Source organism: Phalacrocorax carbo, chromosome 18, assembly GCF_963921805.1.
Source record: "Phalacrocorax carbo chromosome 18, bPhaCar2.1, whole genome shotgun sequence".
Classification (NCBI taxonomy): Eukaryota; Metazoa; Chordata; class Aves; order Suliformes; family Phalacrocoracidae; genus Phalacrocorax; species Phalacrocorax carbo.
The window spans coordinates 5302141-5326379 of record NC_087530.1 but is presented as its reverse complement, the minus strand read 5'-3'; the positions used below and the strand labels follow the sequence as shown (position 1 = coordinate 5326379).

At 43.7% G+C, this 24239-nt stretch overlaps 1 protein-coding gene across 3 annotated transcripts in view; it reads right to left on the bottom strand.

The window, feature by feature from the left end:
* The window catches only part of DDX31 (DEAD-box helicase 31), a 50078-nt gene that overhangs the window by 21712 nt on the left and 4127 nt on the right, over window positions 1-24239 (bottom strand). For all 3 annotated transcript variants that reach the window (XM_064468903.1, XM_064468904.1, XM_064468902.1), the window contains exons 7-17: window positions 23627-23671; window positions 22097-22138; window positions 20318-20382; window positions 19385-19504; window positions 18891-18997; window positions 17908-18143; window positions 17396-17572; window positions 14685-14744; window positions 8688-8738; window positions 6474-6613; window positions 901-982 (exon numbers count right to left, since the gene is read on the bottom strand). In XM_064468903.1, coding sequence (XP_064324973.1) covers window positions 901-982; window positions 6474-6613; window positions 8688-8738; window positions 14685-14744; window positions 17396-17572; window positions 17908-18143; window positions 18891-18997; window positions 19385-19504; window positions 20318-20382; window positions 22097-22138; window positions 23627-23671 — 1125 coding nt within the window. The remainder of the gene's footprint in view (window positions 1-900; window positions 983-6473; window positions 6614-8687; window positions 8739-14684; window positions 14745-17395; window positions 17573-17907; window positions 18144-18890; window positions 18998-19384; window positions 19505-20317; window positions 20383-22096; window positions 22139-23626; window positions 23672-24239) is intronic.

Here is a 24239-nt window from a genome sequence, read left to right as displayed (position 1 = left end):
TAGGTATGTTCTAGACATTTAAAATATAGGCATTACAGGCTGATTTCAGTGAAAAACTGTGCAGTGATGGGAGAGAGCTTTAAATAGAGCTGTATCTTGTATGAGCCACAGATCTGGCTTTCTGTGAAATATAGGGCATGTAGGAAAACTGAACATCTTTCAAAAGCCTGTTTACCAAGAACAACACAGTTCGTAACAGTCATCCGCAGGAAACGAGAAGGCTCATACATGGTATAACAGAAAGAACGAGTAGGCAAAACAGCAACAAGAGAAAAAAAAAAGAGCATGCTGCATCATGCTTGACGCATTCTTGACTTCCATTCAAAATGAGGCTTCTTGGAGGATTTAATTTGCCAGAATGCAGAAACGCATGAGACATCAATTGCAAATGACTGAATTCTGTGAATTAGCACCTTGAAGGCAGACCCAAAGCTTGCCGAACTCAATGAAAAGATACCTGTCAACCCAGTAAGCTTTGTTTTAGGCTCCAAGTAAATACAGATAATAAAAAACCCCTACGTAACACATCACCAAATACATTTTCCGTATTTCTTCAGAGAAGTTTTGTGTCATCTGTGATCTCCAACAGTATTTTTGTACAGAAAAGCCAAGAAGACCAGAAACATTGTGGGGAAAAAAAACCACAGAGCTTTCGCAGCCAGAAACCTTTACTGTCAGTTACAAAAATATTTGCTGAAGAGTTAGAAGCAACTGCTTTTGGGGGACAACAGTTTAAAGATTGGACAATTGTAATAAAAGGCAGCTCTATAATTATTTGCACTGCCTGACGTGGATATCCCAACCCTCGTGTTGTGAAGGTGGAAGCTAAGGGAGGAACGCTTATGATGCTTAACTGGTAAATGAAAATTGGAGCAATCCCAAATCAGCAGAAACACTCACCTTGTTTCCTGGTCTGTGCAACTTGAAGCGATCATCTTTCATCAGGCTGGATAATACATTTTCCATCTTTATCTCTGAAACACTGAAGCAACAAAGACAAAACATTACCTTTTCTCCTACTTTTCAAATACAGCGCGTAACAAGCCACAGGCTGATAACAGACAGCAAAAAGATTGAGATTTACACATTCAACTTAAGAATTTATCCCTGAAATACACAAGGTCTTACCCCAGACACTCACTCAGCAACGCTAAAACCGTAACTACTGTAAAATCTTGACCCCAGCTGAACTGGTGCTTTCACTGCAACAGAGACACAATTTTACCCACAATCTTGTTGCCGTTAGAAGCCACCACCACACACTGCAATTCTAGAGTAACTGATTAAAGAAAAAATTTAAGCTTTTAATTGTATTTCTGTTGTTTTCATAATTTTTCTTTCCTTGCATTGAGAAGCACCAAGACAACTGGGAACCATTTGGTTAGGTTTTCCACTAAAAGAAACTCAAAACAGATTTGAAGCAGCTCATAACATTAATGCTTCTTGTAGATTGGCTTTATAACGATAAACAACAAGATCTGTAACCTCCACTTTGAACCCATAGAGTGTCAAACATTTTAATGTACATTAAATGCCATGGGCAGGGAGCAGGTGTCTGCATTCGGTTGCTTGTGCAAGTGTGAGAACAACACTGACTGAGGCATACACGTGCAGCCTGGAAAGATGTGCTCTGCTTGCTTTGCTACTTCTCCCACATCTTGTCTCTCCCCACAATTTAACTTCCCGATCCTCTGAAATCAGAGACACTGCTCAATCCTCATTCAATGGAACTAGGTGCTTGGATTTTACACGCTTCTTTTTCCACCCATGTTAGTGACACTTCCTAAACTAAAGAGCTAAAACTAAAGCTGCATAAAGAAATAGCTCCTTCCTCTCAGAGTGACTCAAACTCAGAGGGTAACAACAGGATCCCAAGGAGCTTTTCCTATCAAGCCAACTCTCCCGCAGCTTCCTTCCCTCTGGTCACATCATCCCCTTTCACACAAGACCGTACATCATCCCAACCTCTTGCTACGTTGCTTGGGTCAAAGCTCAGAGACACACTTCCTGATGGACACACTCACCCTTCAATTAATTCACAGCTTCAAAAGCCACCTCTGACACCAAATGCACGGTTTGATTTCCTTCCCCGTTCTAAGAACTCACCTTCCCTCTCATTTGAAGTGTAAAGCCAAAGCCTGGCCCATTAGGGACCCCATAGCATTTTTTTTTAAATACAGGAGGCTCAGTCAGCTCTCCTAGCCAGGCTTCACACTGGGCATTTATTTTCATTCTGTCGACTCACATTCCTCTTGTAGACTCAACCAGATGATTTATTCTCCAGTCCTGCTTGCAAGACACTGCTGGGTACTGTTATGGCCCCGATACTAGAAACACTGACGAACCTGCTTCATTTTGAAGTGAGTGGTCCTACTTAGAGGTGCTTTTACAGGAGACTAGAAATTCTTCCTCCTCTTTAACACTGTCTTGTGGGGCACACGCACACCAGGTGACACAATACAGGAACAGCTGTGCAGCTCCAGGCCATTAATATTACAGCTGCATCCAAACTGGGTCCCATTTCCAAGGGAATTACGCAGATGATAAAAGCTGAAGTGTGTGGGCCCAAATTTTCAGCAATGGGCAAAAGTAATCTCTAGAAAAGAGATTATTTTCCTTTTATACCAGAATAAATCATAACTACTGCGTGGAAGCCAAGGAGTTCATTTGGGGTTACATTGGTCTAAGGAAGAGAGAAATCTTGGGGGTCCAACAGCTCTCAGACTCCTGATTCGCAGATGGTCAGAAAGATGTATGCGGCCTCTGCAAGGAAGCACTGCTGATATTCTTCAGTTTGTAAAGTATAGAAAGAAATTCTAACAAGGATATCCCCTTTCTCTTCACACAAAGATCTCTAAACACCTGGTTAGGAGGAACGGATAAATCTTGGCTATACTGTGTAACAGGATGCCGTGATCCTTGCCTGTTCTCCAGTCCTTCCCAGCTAAACTGACAAATACCTTTACTTTTGCAATCTGCCTCTTCAACCTCAGCCAGCTCACCACCGCAACGTAAGGACGGGAAATGAGACGGTCCAGAGAAATAGCCATCTAGCCTGGAAGGTACAGGCTGGTGTGGCCATAAGATATCCTACGTGGGAGACGAGCCCCATCGCTGTGCAGCTGGGACTCCTGATGTAGCAGATTCCTCGGCAGAGGATGCAGAGAGAGAAAGGCGGGGGAGTGATGGGGGAGAAAGGGAAATGGAGCATAAAAAGACAACTAAAGGTTTCTCTGTTTGTTTTTCAAAAGTATGAAAGTAAATTAAAACATAAATGGCAACCACTTAAGCAAGCGAAAAGTATACCTCCCCGCCCCCCTCCCAGAGGTTGCTTTGACACCGCTATGAATGAAAACGTCAAACCTTTGACATTGATTTGTCTGGGATGTCACCCCCTCTCCGATCCTCCTCCCGCCTGGCGCGCTGCCAGCTCGCAGCCTAACAGATATGTGAACTTGGTTCACAGCGGGGAGCATCATTTGAGGGGAGCAGGGGAGGGGGGCAAGCACAACCGCAGAGAAGGGAGAGAAATGACTCGTGCCTTCACGGTGATGCGTTTTCCTTTATAAATTAGTTAGGCCGCCGTTAGGAGATAAAGAAATTATCTGATAGCTGTCGAGGCAGGCGCTGCTAGATTGCAGTTGAAGGAGCTAAGAGAGACATAAGGGGAAAAAAAAGCGAACCTCACTGACTTTCTTCTGCTTCTTGCCTCCTCCCTTTGAAGGAAAATCTGTTAGTTACGCTTAGAGCCAAGACAGAACATTTTGGAGTCTAACCTTTGAAAAAAAAAAAAAAAGGAAAAAAAGAAAGAGGAAATGTACAGAAAACACGAGTGTACGTGTCCATGCACGTATGCATTTACAGTTTGGTAGAGGAACCACAACTTCAAGCCACACAAAGACCGAAAAGAAAGTTGCAGGGAGAGGCATGCGGCTTTCTTGAGCCCCAACGGGAATTACTGATCTCAGCAGAGCCAAAGTGAGATCGTTTTGGCAAAGGCTAACGCTGCTTTTCCACAGTGGAAGCCAAGGAGAGGCTTCAGGTACCGGTGAAAATTAATTGCGAGCGATTTCCAATTTCAAAGGCAGTCATCCCTAATTCCGAAGTGGATTTGCATCCAGGAACAAAGCCACGTCTGCTCTCATTACTTCCGACTCTCAACATTTCTGGACTTACTCCCATGCATGCTGGGGTGGGTGGAGGGGCTTAAAAAAAAAAACCAAACTCTGGGTCAGATCCTCATCCAACGTAAATCAGCACGGCACTGCTCGTTTACACCAGCTGAAGGCTGCAGGGACCCATCTCATGCTTTGTCTTCTTAGAAATACATATTTTATGAAGTATTTACATTTCAATAAACCCAGCGGGAATTTCATTTTAAAAAGAAAAAACAAATTAAAAAAAAATTCACAACACACATTCATCCTCAACAAAAAAACAAAAGATTTAAAAATTAAGCAAGGAATAAAAAAAAAAAGCAAACTCCAGTAACTTGTGCAGTCCAAGTCAAAAGCTACAAAGAATTAGGATAAAGAAACAAAAATTATCAGTGCTTAAGAGGATCGGTGACAGTCCAACACATGCTGTCTTTCGCCCTCGCACTGAATTAAATTGTCAGGATTATCACCATAATGCTCTGTTTATGAAGGGTAACGGCAATTTGTGCTGATGGCACTTGCTGCCTTTAGCTTCAAGCTGCCTTCCTGCATCTTCTCCGTAATTCATCAGCTCTCTGTTCTATCCCGTTGCCCCTTCTCACACCATGCGCTATGCAGGGAGATGGGGACACACGACTGCGAACGGGCCGAATCGCCCACCCGTGCCAATTAGACACTCATTTTCTTCCGTCTGAAGACGGGGGTCAAGGAAGGCAAATTACACTCCTTTTTTTGGCAAGTGCCTTATCTGCAGGGCAGCAGGTTTTATGAAGAACATAAAACACAGAAGAAAAGACAATCCCCAGAGTTGTTTGGCTCTACAGATTTGAGAAGTGGAGAAAAAAGAAATTCATGTAAACCTCCCTCCGCTCATTCAGCACAGTCCTCTACAGATTCCTGAAGAACGGTGGCTAGCTCAACAACAGGTCTCCTTAGCAGATATAATTACCAGTGTGAGTGACATTGCTCCTTAAACTTGTTAAAAACCAACAAAATCAGATAAAAGCATTAACATTTAAAATAAAAAAAAAGGGGGGGGGGAAATTTCCCTCTCCTTCCTTCCAACACTTCCAAAATATTATAAAATAGAAAAATAGAACTTTCCACTTGGAGTTAAAAATTCACAATTATGTGGGATTTCACCTTTAAATGTCAGTGCTGTTTGTTACATGAAAAAAAACCCTGTCAGCTTAGCCCTCCACGTCTTGCTGGTGTCTGCTTAATAGATAGTTACCTGGGATGATGGATGGCTCTTTGTTAGACCACTAAATGGCTCACAGCCTAGAATAAGCCTGTATTTACTGCCAACATTTGTTTGTTTCAAGGATGCAAAACCAAATTCGATTCCAAGCAGCTCCACCCGACAAAAACACAAGAAATAAAAGAGAACTAATTTGTGCATGAGTTTACAGGCCTCCATCACCACTAGTACAACACTAAAGGGACTCTACTCAGCTGATGTTCTGAAACACCGAGAGACAGCCATGCGGGGAGCAAGGGGAGTCACATATATCCAGCTGACTGCCGAGGAGGCTTGAGACCTGATAGCACTCCTGACTAGTAATGCTGAGCAGCAAGTTGTGGTTTTTCTCCACAAAAGGACGATTGCACAAGCAGAGCTGGACTAAAATCTCATCACATGTCGGCCATCAGGTAGCTGACTGCACTTTGGGCTGGTCCTCACCCAGCCTGGTTTGTTCTAATTACTGTCTACTCCCAAGTCCGAGCTACAGCAGTGTAAGAGAAGCTTTCTCAGCTAGCTTGGAAGCACACCCCACTTTTGGTCCCTTATGGCATTCCAGGACCACACCGGGCACTTGCCGCTTGCAAAAGCCTCCACTATTCCTGTCACAAGCCACCTACACAACACATCTTGGCCAATTACCTGCCAGATATAACCCACAGCTCCCCAGCTATTTCTCCGCCAGATCTCTCCTGAAGAGAAAGCACAATCTCTGACAATATGGTGCTATGCAGGCAGATGGCCAGTTAGTGTTTGACAGGCTCATTTGACTTGTGATCTCCGCATAGCCACGATTTGAACCCAGGGCCAGAGAGATAACAACGGAGTGCAAAGGATCTCTAACTATCGTCTCCTCTCTGCCCCTCACCACACACTCACTCACGCACAATCTGTCAGGCTGATGATTTTCACACACCTTCCTTCTCTCCTTTTGCTAGTCTGGGGCCAGTCCTGGATCACAAGAATTAATAAATTCTTATTAAAACCTGCACGAGACACAGTCCCGCTGAAAGTGCCATGGAAGGTTAATTAGCAAGGATGAGCTGAAACTTTTGTTCGCGTTTCTGACTCACTTAATCTTGTGAGAAGCCAGCAAGCTGACATATTCTGCCTCCGAAGGCGCCAGGACAAGCAGGCTGTTCCCGTGACAGCCAATACGAGCCGTCCTCCCGATCCGGTGGATGTATTCCGCAGGTGAAGCTGGAGCGTTATACTTCAAAAAGGGAACATGAGAAGGGGAAGGAGGAATTAACAGAACACAGCGTGTTAATTATAAACGAGACACAGCCCGCTCATCTGAAACAAAAGGGATCTTAGCAAAACCCACATGCTGCACCTCCCTCAGAACTGGCCTGTTTATGACGAGCCCATCGGGCTCGTCCCTGCAACCATCACTCAGCCCCCTCAGCCACAGCGGGTTTTTGACATGTGAATGTGACACATTGGCCAGCTTTCAGGTAATAGGACAGTTTCCCCATTTCAGTGTCTCTCTTTGCCTTTTACATTTTATTTCTACACAGGCATGTCAGCAACCTGTTTGCTTCCCTTAACAAAAAAACCAACTAAACCAAAAAGCCAAAACCCAAAAAACTCACAAAGACCTGAAACCAAACAACCCCAGGACTGCCCATATGGAGTGGGAAGCTGCCTGCCCTGCATTTGGGAGAACAGCCATAAAAGACCATGGATTCAAATTTGGGGTTGGGCTAAATTGCTTTGTTTTGGTTAAAGCAAATGATAGGTTTCTTCTATCCAGTTACCAGCTAAGAGAGATGAGGGAGTGAGTGCTTTCGGCAGCACATGACACGGGTAGCAATTGTCTTCCCACGTACAACTATCAGGCACTATGAAAATGTTGCTTAAAGCCCCCCCAATACAGGGGTGCCTCTCATTTACTTCACTGGGAATGAGAACTGCCCAGCCATTTGCAAGATCTGCTAAAGGGTGACATATTTCCCTCCCTTTAACCTCCCCTTATTCTTCCCCCCCTCCTCTCCTTCCTGGAAAAATGAACATGCACAGAGATACTGCTCAGAAATGAGCCCTCAGCAGTTTAACTGGAAAAAACCCAACAACCAAAGCCCACTCTAGTGTTTATACCTGTGCCCTCTGGCAAAGTTTCTACTGGCTAGAGGTGTGAGTAAGATGCTGTGAGCAATCTAATTGCTCCCTGCAGGTCCTTGCTCTTGGACACAGCTCTCAGGACAGCTGAGATTTCGCCTTCTGGACACACAGAAGTCTCCCAGGGCTTTAGGTAATTTGCACTGCGTTCTTGCACTGGCAACTATATCTTTGGTTAAATTATATTAATATATAGATCTGGGAATTAAAGACTTCACTTCCCCAGCCTTCTTCAACTAGCTAGCTGCTACAAAATCTTTCTTTTTTGAAAATACAAAATTAAAATCAGATTTGTTACCTGAAGGGATGAGGTAGAAATTAAAAAGCTTTGTTGAGGCTCTGTGCTCTGTTCCTTTTACCCCGGTGTCACTTGATACACGAGAATCTCTGGCTCAGTTTCTCCTCAATTCAACTAACCTTTTTTTTTTAAATTATAAATCTTTTATAAAAATGAAATCTGCTTCATGCTCTCAGCTTCCTCTTTGAAATGACAGGCTGCTATTTTTAAGGTTCAATCCCTCTCCCTTGGTTTCTATTTTTTTTTCAAAGACAATATTTCTGTCAACAGCAATGCAGCAGTGTTTGGGTTTTGGTGGGGATTTTTTGGTTGTTTTTGTTTTTTTCCCAGGGAAAATCTGAACTGTGCAGTTCTGCTGAAAGCTGAATGCTTATAGATACCCAGCCCCAACCCAGCAAAGCCTCACTTGAAACATTCAGGTCACTGAGTAGCTCAATAGTGTTTGTGCAATGTTTGACATTAGGATCGTACTTAAACTCCTCATGGAACTGCCTCCCCAGCAAGCTCAGAAAAATAGAAACCTAGAACGGCAAAAGAGACGGCCAGACTTCACAAGATTTGGCTTCCTGTGGGGGGGAATGGAGGGTGTTTCCTCCCAGCCAGTGGAATATTATTACACGGCTGATAATATTGGAGTTACTGAAGAGGAAAACAGACTATCAAAACCAAAGATATGAGAGAAATGCTGTATCCTGGCAAAACCTCGAGTCCCCCGTCCCACAGTCAGGAACTCGTGGATCTCCCACACCTGTAGGCATGAGCACAAAGACCAGCAAACCAGAAGGAAGGTCTGGACTGGAAAGGGATTTCATCTGAGCAAGACTGCACTTAATACATACGTACACATATATACACCCAGCAAACCTACCTGTACGATCCATGTAACTTGAGGCAGGTCTAATCCACGTGCTGCAACATCCTTTAAAATTAATAAGGAAATTATTTTAGTAAAAATGCTTTGAAGATATCAGCAAAATAAGAACCCTTCTGGGATGGCAATTATGTGAGGACACAAGTGGCTACGGAGGTAGGAATTTTATGTGCCCAGTGCAGGGGAGAGATGAACTGAAGGTCAGAAATAATGTTGAGGGTTTAAAATGCAAGGAATATTATTAACAGACTAATACAATAAAAAACCATCCACTACTATGGCCCAAATCCTGCAGGATATAAAAACACCTATTTCAGGAGAGTGGTGTTGAATTACAGCAGTCTGCTACAGTCCCCTTACATCATACCTGACAGAATCAGCTGTCTTAATGGTTGCGATACCTTTGGTTCTTCAGTTTGTTTCTTTAATGGAAACAGATCTGCTCGTAGGCACCTACTACCCAAACAGTGACAGTGGCGGAATTAAATCTCTGGAAGACAACGCTGTTTCTGAGCTCACCTTTCTCTACAGCAAGACTAAGAACTAAAACCAGGCTGCTTATGATGAAAAGGAAAATGGCCGTAAAGCAAATGGCCAAGGACCCTAGGCCTTGAGGGGAATGTCCAAAGATGCACTGATCTCCACCTACAAGTAATTAGTTGTTTCCTAGGTGATGGTCTGAAGTTGAGGAGCAGATGACTTGCAGGTCACCTGGCCCTATGATAAAAGGCCAACAAACAATTCAGCAGAATCTGCAGGAAGGTGGAGTATAGCTTGAGGAGAGGGGACTTCAGCTATCCCTTAGATTTTCACCAGCCTGGCTTTGATTTGGAGAAACAAAACTCAGCCCTGAAGAAGAGAGTCTGAAGCTGCTGTCAGGAGTGTTATTTGATGTGCCAGCTGGTGAGAAAACCCATCAACTTGGAGAAGGACTTGAATGAGACCCTTTAGTTATCCACAGCCAGTATAGCTAAAAACCATACCCTTTCAAAGAGAAAAGAGAGTTTAAATACTGTTCAAAATGGAGAGAGAGTACAAACACATTTCAATCTCCCTTCTTGATTTTCTGTTCATTAGTAATGTCCTCACATACTCCTTGGATTTTACATTCACCACGCGCAATAGCAGAGCAGGTGTGCAGGTTTAACTCTGTTAGGAAATGTTTTGGAACACATGTATCTTTTAGCTAGTTGCAAAATAGAATATATTAAGAACGTAAGCAGGAGCTTAATGTACTAAAAATGTGTCAGCCACCCACTGAAGTGTTTTCATGCAACTCCCACACACGTTAAAAGACTAGGAAGCTGATGTTTTGGCAGCAAAGGCCTTCCCATAAGCACTAGCCAGGTTGCTTTGTGGCTCCAACTGCAGTAAAAGAGGAGACACTTTCCACAGCGCCCACTCTGAAATAATATACACTTTCGCTCCAACGCGCTCATTAAGAAACGACTTGTTCCCAGAGTCAGAATGAACAGATGTACAAAAAGCCATTTAAAGGAGGCTGGAGAAAATAAATCAAGAGAAGTCGGGGAACGTGTACAGCAGTTACCAGGATAACAAGATTATAAACTCTACAGCACGATCAGACAGGAGTGCTGACATCTGATTCCGATCTGGCTGGCTCTGTTATGTACTTCCACGCTGACAGTCTTTGGTCTTTTCCTATACTGTGCTCTTTCTCCCACCCAGTAGTCTAGGAAAGGCTGTGTTTGATGAGAGGGCTCCGACTCTGCGATAGGGTCAGTCTACCCAAAATAAAGAGATAGCCAAGCTGTCACTGTGGTCAGGAGCAGGCACCTCCAACACGGGGAGGAGAAGCAGACAGCAGGGGCAGGAGCAGTCCTTCTCATCCATCAGGACTCTCCCTCCTCTTCTAAGATACCCTTTCTCAGCACCTCTGACTGGGAAACTACTGCTGCAGGTAGTATTGTTCTCATGTGTGTTTGCCAAAGCAAACAGGGAAGTTGAAAAGGTTAACCGAAAGCCTAATAAATAGCCAGGGACAATGTTTTAGGAGGAGGCTCTCTCCCATCATCAGCCTTGTATTCACTGTTGCTTTCACAATGCCACCAACTCCACTCAGCTGTTACTGACACATAGCAGCAGCTATTCTCCTGGGGTTAACTTGGCTTTCTTTCCGAGGTGTCTTGGGATTTACTGGCAATTGGAGTGTTTTGCAAACTCTCAAAGTTTCCTCAGTATCAAGTCCACCTGCGTCTCCTGAGCTCCTTTTCCTCAAAGACCCTAGTAGACAGCAGCAAGGCAGAATTAGGATGTAAAGTTTGAGTTGATTTGCTTTCCTCTCCTGGCAGAGCCCACGAGCTTCTTGCTTCTCAGATCTTTAGAAAAATACTTGTGGGTCACCTTACCAGGAAAGAGAATACAGCTCAAGCAACAATTACCCACTTTTACTAGCACTACATTTATTCCACACACAGAAGCACTAACCTGCTGCCAGTGCTCTTTCAAGAAGCCCAGTAGATTTCCAACATACTACTCTTCCTCCTTTTTTCACTGCCCCAGACAGCATTCCCCTTTCCATGCATGACCTCACACCACCATTCCTTAATAACAGAGAAATCAAGAATATGACACCTCAGCAGGTCACCGCTGATTCCTTTCAATGGGCAACAGAAGGGAGAATTAAGTGACCGTCTCACAGGAGGAAGGAGAAATAATCTACACCAGTGCAATTTTAAAGAAAACCCAAACGCCATGCAAACACGATAATCTCAAGCCTTAACTATGTTCCTGCCCTCATCCCGACTGCAAGTCACAAAGATCAAGGTACAATCCACCTGAGCACCCCAGAAACACTGAAATTTCTGTTTCTAACAAATTCATGTTACCAGCCTGTGCTCATGGCGGTGGGGTAACAGGGGTGGGTGCAAGGGAACGGAGGGCAAAGAGGCCACACCGAAAGCGACGCGTATTGCTGCAGAAGGTCAGAACCAACACAGCCACAAAAGTTTTGCAAGGGCCTTGGTTTGCTCAGTCCCTCTCACACAATCTAATTAGGGCAAAGGAAATTGCTAAAGTTGCTTTTGAAAGACACTCAATGGTGAGGTCTTGAAGGCCCTGAGCTTGACAATTGGCTGCCTACATGAGGCCTAGAAGTACAGATGGAAGGCAGCTTGCTCAGGTGCCAGGCTGTCAGTTGGATTAAAATGACTCATTTATTTACCAAAGAACCTCACAAAGTGCTTTAGCTAACAGGCAGAGAGGGCCTAACGGCTCTCCAAGCTGGGGAAGAAGCTCTCGCGCCTTCCCGGCCTGCCAAAAGTCATTACTGCCGAGTGTGGAAAGCCATCAGCAGGGTAGAGACCCCCGTCGGCAGGGTGACAGATTGGGCTGCGTAATCAGAGGAGGAAGGAGAGAGCACAGAAGCTGTCAGAGGCGAAAGCTCTTGGCTGGGGCCGCCAGAAAACTGGCAAGATGAGTTAGCGTGACTGAGTAAACAGCAAACAATCTCCAAATGATCTTTCCTCTCTCCCTGGAAGAGATGAACTTGTTTAAAGGCACATCCCAAAGGAAGCTGCAAAGAACTTCAGTGAAGGAGAGAGAAATAAATCTGGATGAGACCCTCTGAGATACATGGCCCTTCTCTATTTTCTTGTCTGCCAGCTTATATTGTCTGGCAAAAATATTTTATGGAATATATTAATATACATATGACATAGAGCAAATTAATAAAAGGAACAGCAGGTCCCATTGCTTACTAGAGCGGAAAGATGGGTGGAGAACATGGCATAAGGGACAGGGGAAGGACAGCAACATTATTTGTGTTGCTCTTCTGTGAGCCAGGTTTCAAAATTTTGTGGGCACAAAACGGGTTTTCGCAGTGAAAAGAACAGAACCATCTTTCTGCAAAACATTTTTGCTGATATGAAGAAAAGCGTCAGAAAAAGCAATGCCCTCAGAGGCAGGAGGTGGTCACAGTGCCTGGCTGCCCTTTGGACATCTGCGTTGGGGAGGCACCTGTAATGTGGGACTAGTGCAAAGTGTATCTCTATATTAAGGTGTCCATATGGTCCCCATTACTGTGGTAACAGGCCACCTCCTGGTTTCAATGCATTTGTCCTCCCAACATCTCTGTAAGATAGAACAGTACTACTATCCCCATTTTACAGATGGGGAGCTGAAGCACAGAGAGATTTTGGACTCAGATGCACAACTTACTGTGCTTAACGTGCTAACCGAGTGCCAGCTGAGCCACAGTAACTCTAACTGTCAGGATTTGCATCCCTGCCTTGCAGTAAATGCAAAGTAGCTTAGACTGGAGCGAAGGAGGGCTACAATAAATGCACTACCTTACACTACCCTCTTCATGGCAATCTAGGTTAATTCACATTACCACCCATTTATGACCAGTCAGGAGCAAACACACAACTGCTGCTGCTCAGCTGACATGTGGCTACTCGCCTTGTCACCACAATTCAACATCCACTTGTATGGAGTCTGTGGTGTGGCGGGAAATCAAAGCACGTTTCCAGTGTCTCATCAAGAGGGGGATCCTATCCACTGGGATTTCTTTATCCAACTTATTCTTCTTCCTACTTTGTCAACAGCTGTATGTTTGCTGGCAGGTTTTTCCTGCCACTGGCTGCATTTCCCCTTCAAACGGTCTCACCCAGGAACTGATTGATATCCCAGAGACTGGAATGATTGTTTTCTCTTTGTCTAAAATTGAGCGCTCGCTGTCCTTCCAAACTCACTAAACTGAAATTTCAGTAACAAGACATGCCCCTGAAATTTCTCAGTTACAGATAAAATGTGCATGAAGGATAACAAAGTTTGGTAAATCCTAAATAATAAATAGCTAAACACTTTTTATCTTCAAAACACTTAACCTACACCACTGAACGATTTAAGCTTTGCTATCCTCCTCAGGTGAGACACTTAAGTATTACCTCTGTATACAGGGAAACCAAGTTACAGTTACACTTACACATTGCAAAGATGCATTTTGACCTTGATCAAATCACTGGAAGGTTGCACACAAGCAGGACTAGGACTAGCATGTAACGAGTACAATTTTACAGGTGATACAATATATAATTTGGCAATGCTAAATCAACACTCCTACATACATGGCAGTCCTAGATTGAACTGCAGGCATAAAATAAGATAAAATTCAGCCCCCACACTCTGAAAAAAATTGCAACTAGTTTCCTTTAAGAATATTGTGCTGCAAGAACAGGAGTCATTTCAGAGCTGGAGAGGGTTTCTCAGCTCTAATTACTCCCGATCGCTGTAATTTACAAGTTTGCGGTGGGTAGAAATCGCCAAGATTCACACATTTTCAGATCAACAGCTGCCACTATTAGAGAGCAAATCGTGCAGCCTTCTGCACCACTGCAGCAGGCTAGCTGTGGCACCGACAGGTCAGAAACGAGAAGTGGAAGGTGCCACCACAACACAAGGGTGCCAGCAAACTTCACTAGAGGACAAGAATTTCTTCCTCAGCACCCTTGAAGGAAGCTTGAAGGGCAAAGCATGGAGAGCAGCAGAGCATGTACATTTCTAATGACAACCTTCTCTGGTTGGGCTTCCCTTCCATCCCTGCAGGTTTTTGTTTTTAACCTTGGGGTAGTCATTAAGATGGGAAATATCATGTTACATCCAATTTACCTGGCAGTTATGGGGCACACTACAAATTAGGATTGCGTTCTACTGACTGCATGTAGAGGGCAAGCTTCCAGCTTCAAATGAACAGATTTTTCCAGATATCAGACCATGCAGAATACTTAGAGGCCTCTTGTACGAGACATACACTTTTTCTGTATATGGTACCTTGCAGCAAAATATTGTATAACGGTTTGCAAAGAGGGCACCAGACCTTATTTAACATGTGAGATGCAGAAAAAGGAGATGACTTTCCTCAAGGTCAGACAGTGAGCTGGAAGTAGAGCTCAGTGCCAAATCCTCTGTTCTACCATTAGATACCAGACAGGCCCATTAGCATGGAGCTGCAAAGGGACTCTAGTTACTTACGGTGCAAAGCAAGATGCCAGTCTTGGATTTTAGGAACTCCTGGAAGACCTCTGTTCTTTCCTATAGGATTGAAACAGAAAAATTAAAAGAGTGCTTATGCACATTACTATCAAACGTAAAGCAGATTAGCTAATGTAACAATTTAACAACTATGCCTCATTCAGTATATCATGTACGGCTTCAAAAGCAAAGGAATTTTATTGACTTCATGAGTTTCAGTCAGACTCTTCCTGCAAATGGAAAAAAAATCTATGGCATACAGGTGTGGTCCCAGGTAGGAAGGCACAGCATTCTGGGGCGAGCCTGAATGAGTTTGGTCAAATCAAAGCAGCCAACACCACCACAGTTTGCACAGAAGCATGGCCCACGCACATCAAAAAGCAGTAACTGTTTTACATGGAGAGGGAATCCACAAAAGATTAGGCAGCAGCAACTTTATGGGCAACGCAGGCTTTTGTGAACGCAAGAAAAAGCTGGACATCTTAACTGCTGTCTGCCCAGTCACACGATGGGCAGGATAAGCCCATTTTGTTGACACAGCGATATAGTCACATCACAAGAGATCAGCTTCACCATGTGCCCAACAGAGCATGCAGACAGTCCTGGACTGATGGTGTAATTATTAAGTATCGAGACACTCACTGCACAGTTGCTCACGTGAGCAGTTGCGGGATAAGTCTTCAAAGTAACAGGACAGGAAAGATGAGACCTTGGCCAGAAACCTCTGCCCAAGGGGGCAAGGAGGCAGGACTCCTGGGCCCCACAGGCAGCTGCCACAGAGCTCCCAGGGCACCCTCCCATGGCCTTCCCACAAGAAAAGTCCTCATACTGGTGAGGGCCACCAACAGGGCCGCTGACATTGGGATGGAGGTTGTTCCTTCCCATGAGTGTCAGAGGCAGGTGCTCCCCAGCCTTGTCCTCAGCGCTGGTCTGCACCAGCAGAACTCCTGCAGCCCCCACCTGTAGCGTGAGCTCAGGCTCCCAGCCAGGGCTGTCCACGGCCCCCAGATCCCATATTACCCCACCAGCAGTCTTTCAGCTGTTGAGCCCCAGAACTGCAGGAACCTGCCGGTACGGCTCCTCACTTATCTTCAAAAGACTCCTGCTTTGTCAGTCCCAAAACCTTCCTAAGCACATTCCAGTTAGTTTAACTAACTACTTTGGGGTGTGGTTTTTTCCTTGATAAAAGCAACAGAAACTGATTCCCCAACCCACATTACATCACAATGATATTTGCTATCACACAAGACGATCTCTAAGCACTAGTAACCAAAGGCCTCAGTAGCATTTGGTCTTCGCTTGCCAGTACCACCTATCCACCCTACACTCCCTATCCTCAGCTGTGGGAAACCACCACACACACACACACACCAGTCTGATTCCATTTACTCTTTTCCTTCTCAGAGCTCAGGCTGTCTCTGGCCTCAGAAACGCCATACTCATTTCCTTCCTGTCCCTTTTGCTTCCTCCTTCCAAAATATCCTTGTTTCCATATTTCAAGCCTTCCTCCTCAGAGTTCAAGCTAGGAGTTAACTTAATGTCCTGTTATGTTCATGACATAGAAGAAACCTTACCTACGTGACTCCCAGCTAGGGGTACTGTTCTAGGAATGAAGGGAAACTTGGGCCTTGCCGACACACTGAACCCTCTGCTGACAAAAATTAAAGAAGAGAGCACGCTGTATCTTGTTGACAATGACAGCAGCCGTGCTCAGCAGTACCATATGGGATCCACAATTTAGCTCCATTAATGCTCTTAATTTGAAGACATCAAGCACTAATTACACACTGGGTACTAAAAAGGCAAAACCCTTCCCCTGGTGCCAGCTACTTAGTGGTGTTCTGTTGGCTTAACAGCTGGTCAGGGTAGAGTTGGGCCAGACCAGGCCTGCTCACTCGCTCAGGCAGGCAGGTTGAGGAAAGGCCAGACTGCAGGGATAGCAAAGCACATGTTTCTGGTCTCTGCAGGATGGGAATGAGTGAGAAAAACAATGGCTCTTCACCTCTTGCTTCATCAGAAGAGCTCTATTCATTTACCATCTCTGCTGTGCAGTTCAGATCAAGGGCAGGATTGGGGGCTGAACTTTCAAGGGAAGCCCCTCAGCTATTGAGAGAAACAATGCAGTGACAGTTCATTTGACACTCTTCTCCTGGCCTCTGAACCCTCTGTAGCAAGCTCCAATCTCATCACCCAGGCCTAACCAGCTAAAACCTAGACCTGTTTCAGGGTAATCACTGTTATACTGCTATTATTTTGTTTCAGGGAAAAGATCAGTCTGTCAAGACACTGTTCTTCAAAACCAAAGACAAACTGCTCCATCCTCATATAATGGGGGCAACTTATTGGGTAGTAATATTTTGGGCTTGGATTAGGTTTTCCTTTGGCATTAAAAACTTGCCTTGACTGCATGAGAGAGAACCATGGATGCATAAACGGCTTAAGTGCACCCACCGGGAATACAGAACGGCTGCCTCAGCCTGCTGAAGTAACACCTCTTGCCTCCTCAGCTGTGTTTTTCAGATACAGCTACCAAGGTACTTTCCAGAAGTGGGACAATATTCTTATTCTCCTTAGCAGATGGAAGAGTGAGGCCCCTAGAGGTGAAATGACTCTCTGTCCTCTCTTCTGCCCTCCTCCCCAAAATAACCACGTAATAAATCACAGGGAATAAGGAATAAAACTCTGTATCCTGACATTTTGAGAATGCTTACTTCCTGTTCCATGTTGCCATGCAGCTGTAGGAACTGTAAGTGTGCAGAGGAGACAGATGAACCCTCAGGTTGTTCCGACTCTAGTCCTCCTGAAAGGACCTTTAGAAGGAGCTCATAGTGGAATTCCACTTGTTTGCAGCTGGAGAAAAAGATGATCATCTTGTGGTGTTTTTCAAACTGCGAGAAAAGCAAGATAATTGCACACGACCACTTCCACAAGCCTCTCCCAATTTCCTGATCATTATAAGATCTGGCTGGCTTCCACTTCCAGAGATAAGATTGTCCGGGAAAGGATTACTGAGTTTGACACCAAATACTGAGCCCACAAAAGAAGTATGAGCACATGCTGCAGAGTTATCTCACTGCCAGCATGAAAGACACAAGGCTCCCTGTACACTCGATGCACTTCAAAGCCCCAGATCTTATCCATGTCATCCCTGACAGAGTACCAGATAAAGGCGTTGGAAAGGGCAAAGGTCTGCTTGGTAATATAAATGCAAACAGAGTCTCACCTTGCATTTCTCAAGGATAAAAGCTGCTAACGTGACGAGCCTCAGTTTGCTGGGGACCATCATGACATACTGCTTGAGCTTCTCTGGAACAGCAAAGTTTTCCTGCTCCATGCAATTCGATGAACTACTGGCTTGTCTATCTGTTTGTGATGCTGGTTTGAGCACCTTCTGGGTTTCATCTGCTATGGAAATGCTGATGGGATCATTCAAACTGATATCGGCCAGCCGTGTTACTCCTAAATCACAGAAAATGAAAAAGACATGAGGTCCAGGTCTGGGGTGCTGCTGGGCAGGGTGATGATACATTCACATAAAAAAACCAACTAACGCAATTCCAATGAAAAGCAGCGAAGGGCAAGGAACTAATGAGCCATGCCTCAGACACTGACAGAACATCTCCACAAACCTCAGACTTTTCAGGGCTTAGCCAGGCTTAGTTGCTGTGGACTCCACCAAAAGCAGCACAAGACACCACTTCAGCCAAGTGTGCTATTTTACATTACATAAATGTCTTGACCAGACAGACAACATTTGGCAGTCCTGTTTTTTAACTGTGTGCATGGGAAAAACCCAACAGATCTTCACTCTTAAGAATGCAGGAGTCATAAGGCCTGGCTCAGTTCCTGCTGCAGCAGCTGACTTGTCTGTTCCTGAGCAAATCACACAACAGCTATCCTGTCCTGTCGTTAGCTTTCTGCATTAATTCTATATTTGCAAAGTAAACAAACAAATCAGTACTTCCCAGGTTCACAGTGACTTTGCTCTGGAATTTGTGAGACATGTAAGGACCATATAAGTATATACACACACAGAGATTCCAGTAACGAAGGACAAGTGTCATAACCGCAAAGAAATCAACAGGCATTATCCCACTTCTGCTAATGGCTTCAGATTGGGCTGTAAAATAATCAGACTTAACCAACTATTTTGCAGTTGCCTGTGCCTTATTCAGCTAAAAGAGACACCCTCTGTCTATAACCTACCTTCGGTGAGGGTGGCTGACAGCAGGACATTCTGACGTGAGTCTCTCTCGGCATTTAAAGCATTGAGTATCACAGCTACATCCTTCTCAAAGCCCAGGTCCAGGATCCTACAAAAACAGCAGAGGTGATGTAAGATGCTGTAGGAAGGAACAAGGAGAATGTCTTAATGCTACATGAGCCAATTAGGAATAGGGGAAGTGCTAGAGCTGATCAGATCTTTGGCCCATGTAGCTTCATGTTCCATCTTCAACTTTTGCCAGGGTCAGACATGTCAGAAGATACTGCGAGAATCTCTGCAATGAATAATTGTACAATAATCTGTCCAAAGGGGACATTTCTTGCTAATCACAGACATCTGGTGCTTGGCTGAGGCCACTAAGCATGAATGGTTTAAGATCGCGTGTGCATTCTCTTAGTTTTTTTTAAATATTTAGTGAATTATGATGCAGAGGATATCATAATTATTTTCCATATCTAAACACTTGGAAGTTTACCTGTCTGCTTCATCAATGATCAGCCACTGAGTGCGACGGAAATGAATACATTCTGTGGACTTAATGTGATCAACCAGGCGACCAGGAGTTGAAATGAGGATATTTATTCCTTTACGTAATCTGTTTAGATGAAAAAAATCCCACAAAATCAAAAACCAAAAAACCCACAAAACAAAACACCACCAAAAAAGAAGGGGAAGGGGAAAGGGAACATACAGATTAGCAGTAAGCCTGGAATAGGAACCCAGAGTGAGGAAGTAGAACCTACAGAGGAAAAATTCATGGCCGTGGTAAAATTAGCAGGGACAGGACTTTTTCATTGATTAAAACTGAAATTTCTTGCACAGCTACATTTTATCCACTGAACTCAGAGGCATACTCAGTGGTAAGGACAGGGTGGAAAGAAATATTATTTAAAAAGTCTAAAACAGCCAAGCTAGGTTTTCCTTTTCTAACTGAGTACTTTTTTTACTGTCAAGAGTAAAGTTCTTTTTGTGTATGCTTATATACAGAAAAACTAAAACTCCAGTTTAGATTACCAGTTTACAATTCAATTCTTGAAAAGGGAAAAGAGGGATTTTTAACACCAGGAAATCTCTTCTCCAGAAAGCAATTTCCCCCATAACAAATAACTGTAGACAGCACTTGGTGGTAAGCAAATACAGGTGTTTGTCAGAAGAGAAAAAAAAAATACTGACACAAGAGATCATCTTCTCAGAAGGCTCATCAACATTTTAGAAATAGATCCAGCTGGGGGAACTGAAAACTTCCTGCTGACCCAGTTGCTGTGTCTGTGTAAGATCCAGGGGGATCACAGCTTGATCCAAACTCACAATCCTCTCTCTCAGTAAGAAAAGCTCTCTAAAGAGGAGTAACAGATAATGCTGTAGAGCAGAAGAACCCAAAATACAATGTAAGAAGTTGGCTTCCTACCTGGCTTTTTCCGATTTTCTCTTTTCTCCCCCCATTAGCACTCCAGGCACAATCCAGGCAAATGGCTACAGAAAGCAAAACCAAGACCAATATAGATTCTTCTCAGTAAAGAGACAGACCCTAATCCAAAAATGATGTTTCTTGGCAAAAAGAGAGAGGACTGGGGCTGACAGCAGCATGCATCTGATTTGATCTAACAGATAGGCTCTACGTGCACTCACTCACCCACAGCTACATATCAATAGCACCTTCAGTCCTAGCCATGTAACTTGCTTCCCACAACATCTCGGAAGATAGAAATGCAATAATTTTTGTACCACTTCCAATCACATAATATTTCTTTTCCTTCTCCCCATGTAGCCTAAATGTTCAAAGACAAGCTACAATGCTTAAAGGCAAGATGAAGAAATAGCAATATCTTCTGCCGGCTAAGGAAAATTTAAGAGAAACACAGGACCTATAAAGTTTATATACACTTACACAGACCTACATGCACGCAGTCACCATGTCTGTGAACATGAAATGTCAGTCTCACTGATGTCGGCAGGAGTTTTTGCCACTTACTTTAATGAGGTCCACTCCTTCAGTGAATCCAATATTGCCCAATATTTACAGGGGAGATAATCAAAGCACAGTACTGCCATCGCCTCACTCGAGAGGAAATGCAGGACAGAAGCAGCGCATAGCTTGTAAAGATTGCACAAATGCGTGACTGGTAAATAGGCTTAAGTTTGCACGGGTCACTGCTTGCCAGAAATGCTCCACGAAAATAGTTTCTACAAAAAGAGTTTCTTTCTAAGGTTTAAAATAAGGAAAATGTCCAGGCAAGATCCAGGCAATATAACCTCAGCAGTTGGCATTAGAACTGTGCCAGGAGCAGCTCAACTAGCCTTTTCCTCTCTCAGTAATTACATAACCATATGACACCCTCCCGTCGCCCAGCCCTCCCAAGGTCCCGTCAGACCACGATCTAAATCATCTGCTTTGGGTCACTGCAGCAGTTTACACTGGACTTGATGGTTACTACATGTTATATGTAACAAAATAAAATTAAAGGGGGTCAGTCCAAACTTCATCTTTTGAAGTACGTCAAAAGCCCACTCATAATAACTTCCAACTTCTAAGGAAGAAGATTGAAGTACTCTAAACCTCAGCACGACACAACAAAATTTTACACGGCAATTTCAGCACTAAAAAAGATTTGGAAAGTGTCCTATTATTTCAAGGAGAAAACAGAGGAGTGGGAATACGGATCAGATAAACAACTTAGATACCTTCTAGTCCCATGGTAAGATACCCCCCCTCAGTTAAAAGGAAAGGACTATCATTTAATGATTTTAAAAGCCTTCTAATTTCTCCAGCCATTCAATCGGCAAAGCAGTTCACCAAGTTCTACTCCCCATCTAAAACCCATCTGTCTAGTATTAGTTTCAGCAGAACGGTACTCGTTTTTGTGAGAGTTTCCATCCATAACTCAGACTGAAACAACAGTAGGTGCTTCTAAAAACAAAACATTGTGACAATCAACTACGCTTGTTTATGAAAACACGTGCAACTAAGGTGCCATAATTAATCACTTAATTGCTTATGTAATAGGTTAAAACATGCCACAGGGAAATCACGCGTTTAAAGACAGACAGATTTATCTTTAAGGACCATATATGTCGCCAGATGCTGGATTTCCTTAAACATCCAGTTGAATTCATAGGAACTGAAGCTGCTTAGCATCTTACAGCAAGAGGCTCAAGGAATAAGAACACAAGAGCATTGAATTCTTACCTTAAGTAGTTTCTGCATTGTATCAAAACTTTGGAGTGCAAGCTATGGGAATCAACAGAAGAAAGTGAGCTCTGAAAAAGTCCCTGGACCACAAAGACAGACTATAAGCCTCTTTGGCTCAAAAATCTGTAAGCTAATCTAGTTATGTATATCATCAGAATTCTAAATACATCCTTAATTTTTCTTTTAGAAGCTGCTTATTATTTTATTCTCTTGCCTAATCCTTCTTTTATTATATTTGGACCTGTTTGAAAATCTCTCTATTGGTTCAGCTCCACAGCCAGCTCTCAGGACAACAGACACTTCTGCTGGCTTCTGTCAATGCCCCAGGGCAAAACCAAGCTGAAGCCACAGATAATTTTGCTCCACTGGATGAGTAAAAGGGAAAATGGTACAATTTCTGGAAGAAAACCACTATGAAAAGGAAATGTAGCCCAGAGGGCAGACCCCGTTATTCCCTCACCTGACCCACGGAGCGACCATACCACTGATCTTTCCATCTCTGCGCTTCCCACTCACCAGACTGGAAGACCATACAGAGATGGTATGTCAGAGCTTGCAGACCTAAATGTCTGGTCAGTAAGAAGCATTTAGCAGTTGGGTTCCATGTGCTGTCTGATTGAGAAAGGCAATGGAGCCACCCTGACTCATTCATGGAATGAGTATGTGAGCTGGGCTTAGCTATGGGAGTAAAGCTATTTTAAATGCTCTGGCTACACATGGTACATACTATTATTTGCCAAGCTCTCAAGAAAGGCCATTGCTTTCAGTACTGAGTAAAAGCAATACCAACCGTAATTACAAATTATCTTCATAAGTACTCTCAATGGCAGCCCTTTAAACAAGCTTATGAACTGTTTCCTACATGTTTAGTATTCATACAGCATCCCAGAGAGGCAGTAAGTTTGCTGCTGTAAAAATTTAAATAGCTTCAGAGCTTTCTCCTTTCACAGAACCGAGCTGAGATATTGCTCTGCAGGTTGCATAAAATATTGTGCCCCAAACTAGATACCTGCAATCAATTCTCCACATGGAAGTTATTATAATTTGACATATGAAGAAAAAAAGGAAAAAAAAAAAAAAAGAGGTTGATACCCTCCTCTGAAATTGCCTTTGCAATTGCAAATAATATAAATCAAATACAAGAGAGTTCAGTGGAGAAACCAACGCTTGGAAGCCTCATCTTCTGCATTCACTTCTGGATTTGAAAAAAAGTGTTTTAAAAACGAAACGTTTGTATAAACCTACAGATAATGCAAAGCTGATTTCATTGGTTTTTACCTACTCCCTGTGTGAGCTAGGCAAGCTTCTCCCTCCCAAGCACTGAGCTGGAGAGTTTTTCCAGTATGGCACTGAACAAAAATGACAACACACGCCCAGAGAGCAAACCCTCTTTCTGTGAGGGCAAGATCTGAGCAAAAGGAAGCAACGGTTCCTAAGACAGTCGCTGGTGGACCTACATCTACATGTTAAAATCAGTGTTCAAACACTCAGATTCAGCCAGAATCAGAAAGAAGAAAGGCCACCTACCTCTCTCGTTGGGACTAATATGAGTGCATAAGGCCCATCACTGCGCTGCAAAAAGAGAAGATGAGGTCTGCTAAGAAGGATTTAGCACTGATAAACAGAGCAATTCCATGCTTAACTGTTATTAGCCAACAACATGGATTCTGAAGGGTTTTAGTACAAGTTTGTACACAATGTCTTGGGGTATTTCCCCCTCCCAGCCTTAAAACTAAACCAATCCAGTCTTTCAAATATCAATACTGCATTGCCTTCTCTTTGCTGCTTGGAAACCTGCTCACAATCATACCCAACATTTTATTCCGCACACACATTATTTCACTCTTGTATTTCTGAGTTGCAGAAATACTCTCATGGTTGATGCACAGCAACAATCTGTAGGTAGCAGCTGCAGAAAGTAACAACCCAGAATGGGTTGGAAACATTTCAACCCATAAGGAAAGTCAGGATGATCTCCTTCCATAAAACACACAAGAGGTGTCAGATCTGCAGCAGCATTTTCTGGTCAACCAGACGATCCAAACTGGGAGCAATTATCAAATCTCATTCCATGTCAAAGATTAGAAACTTAATACTCCTAAAGACATGGCGGTAACCTTTGTTTTCAGTTCTCCCAGCT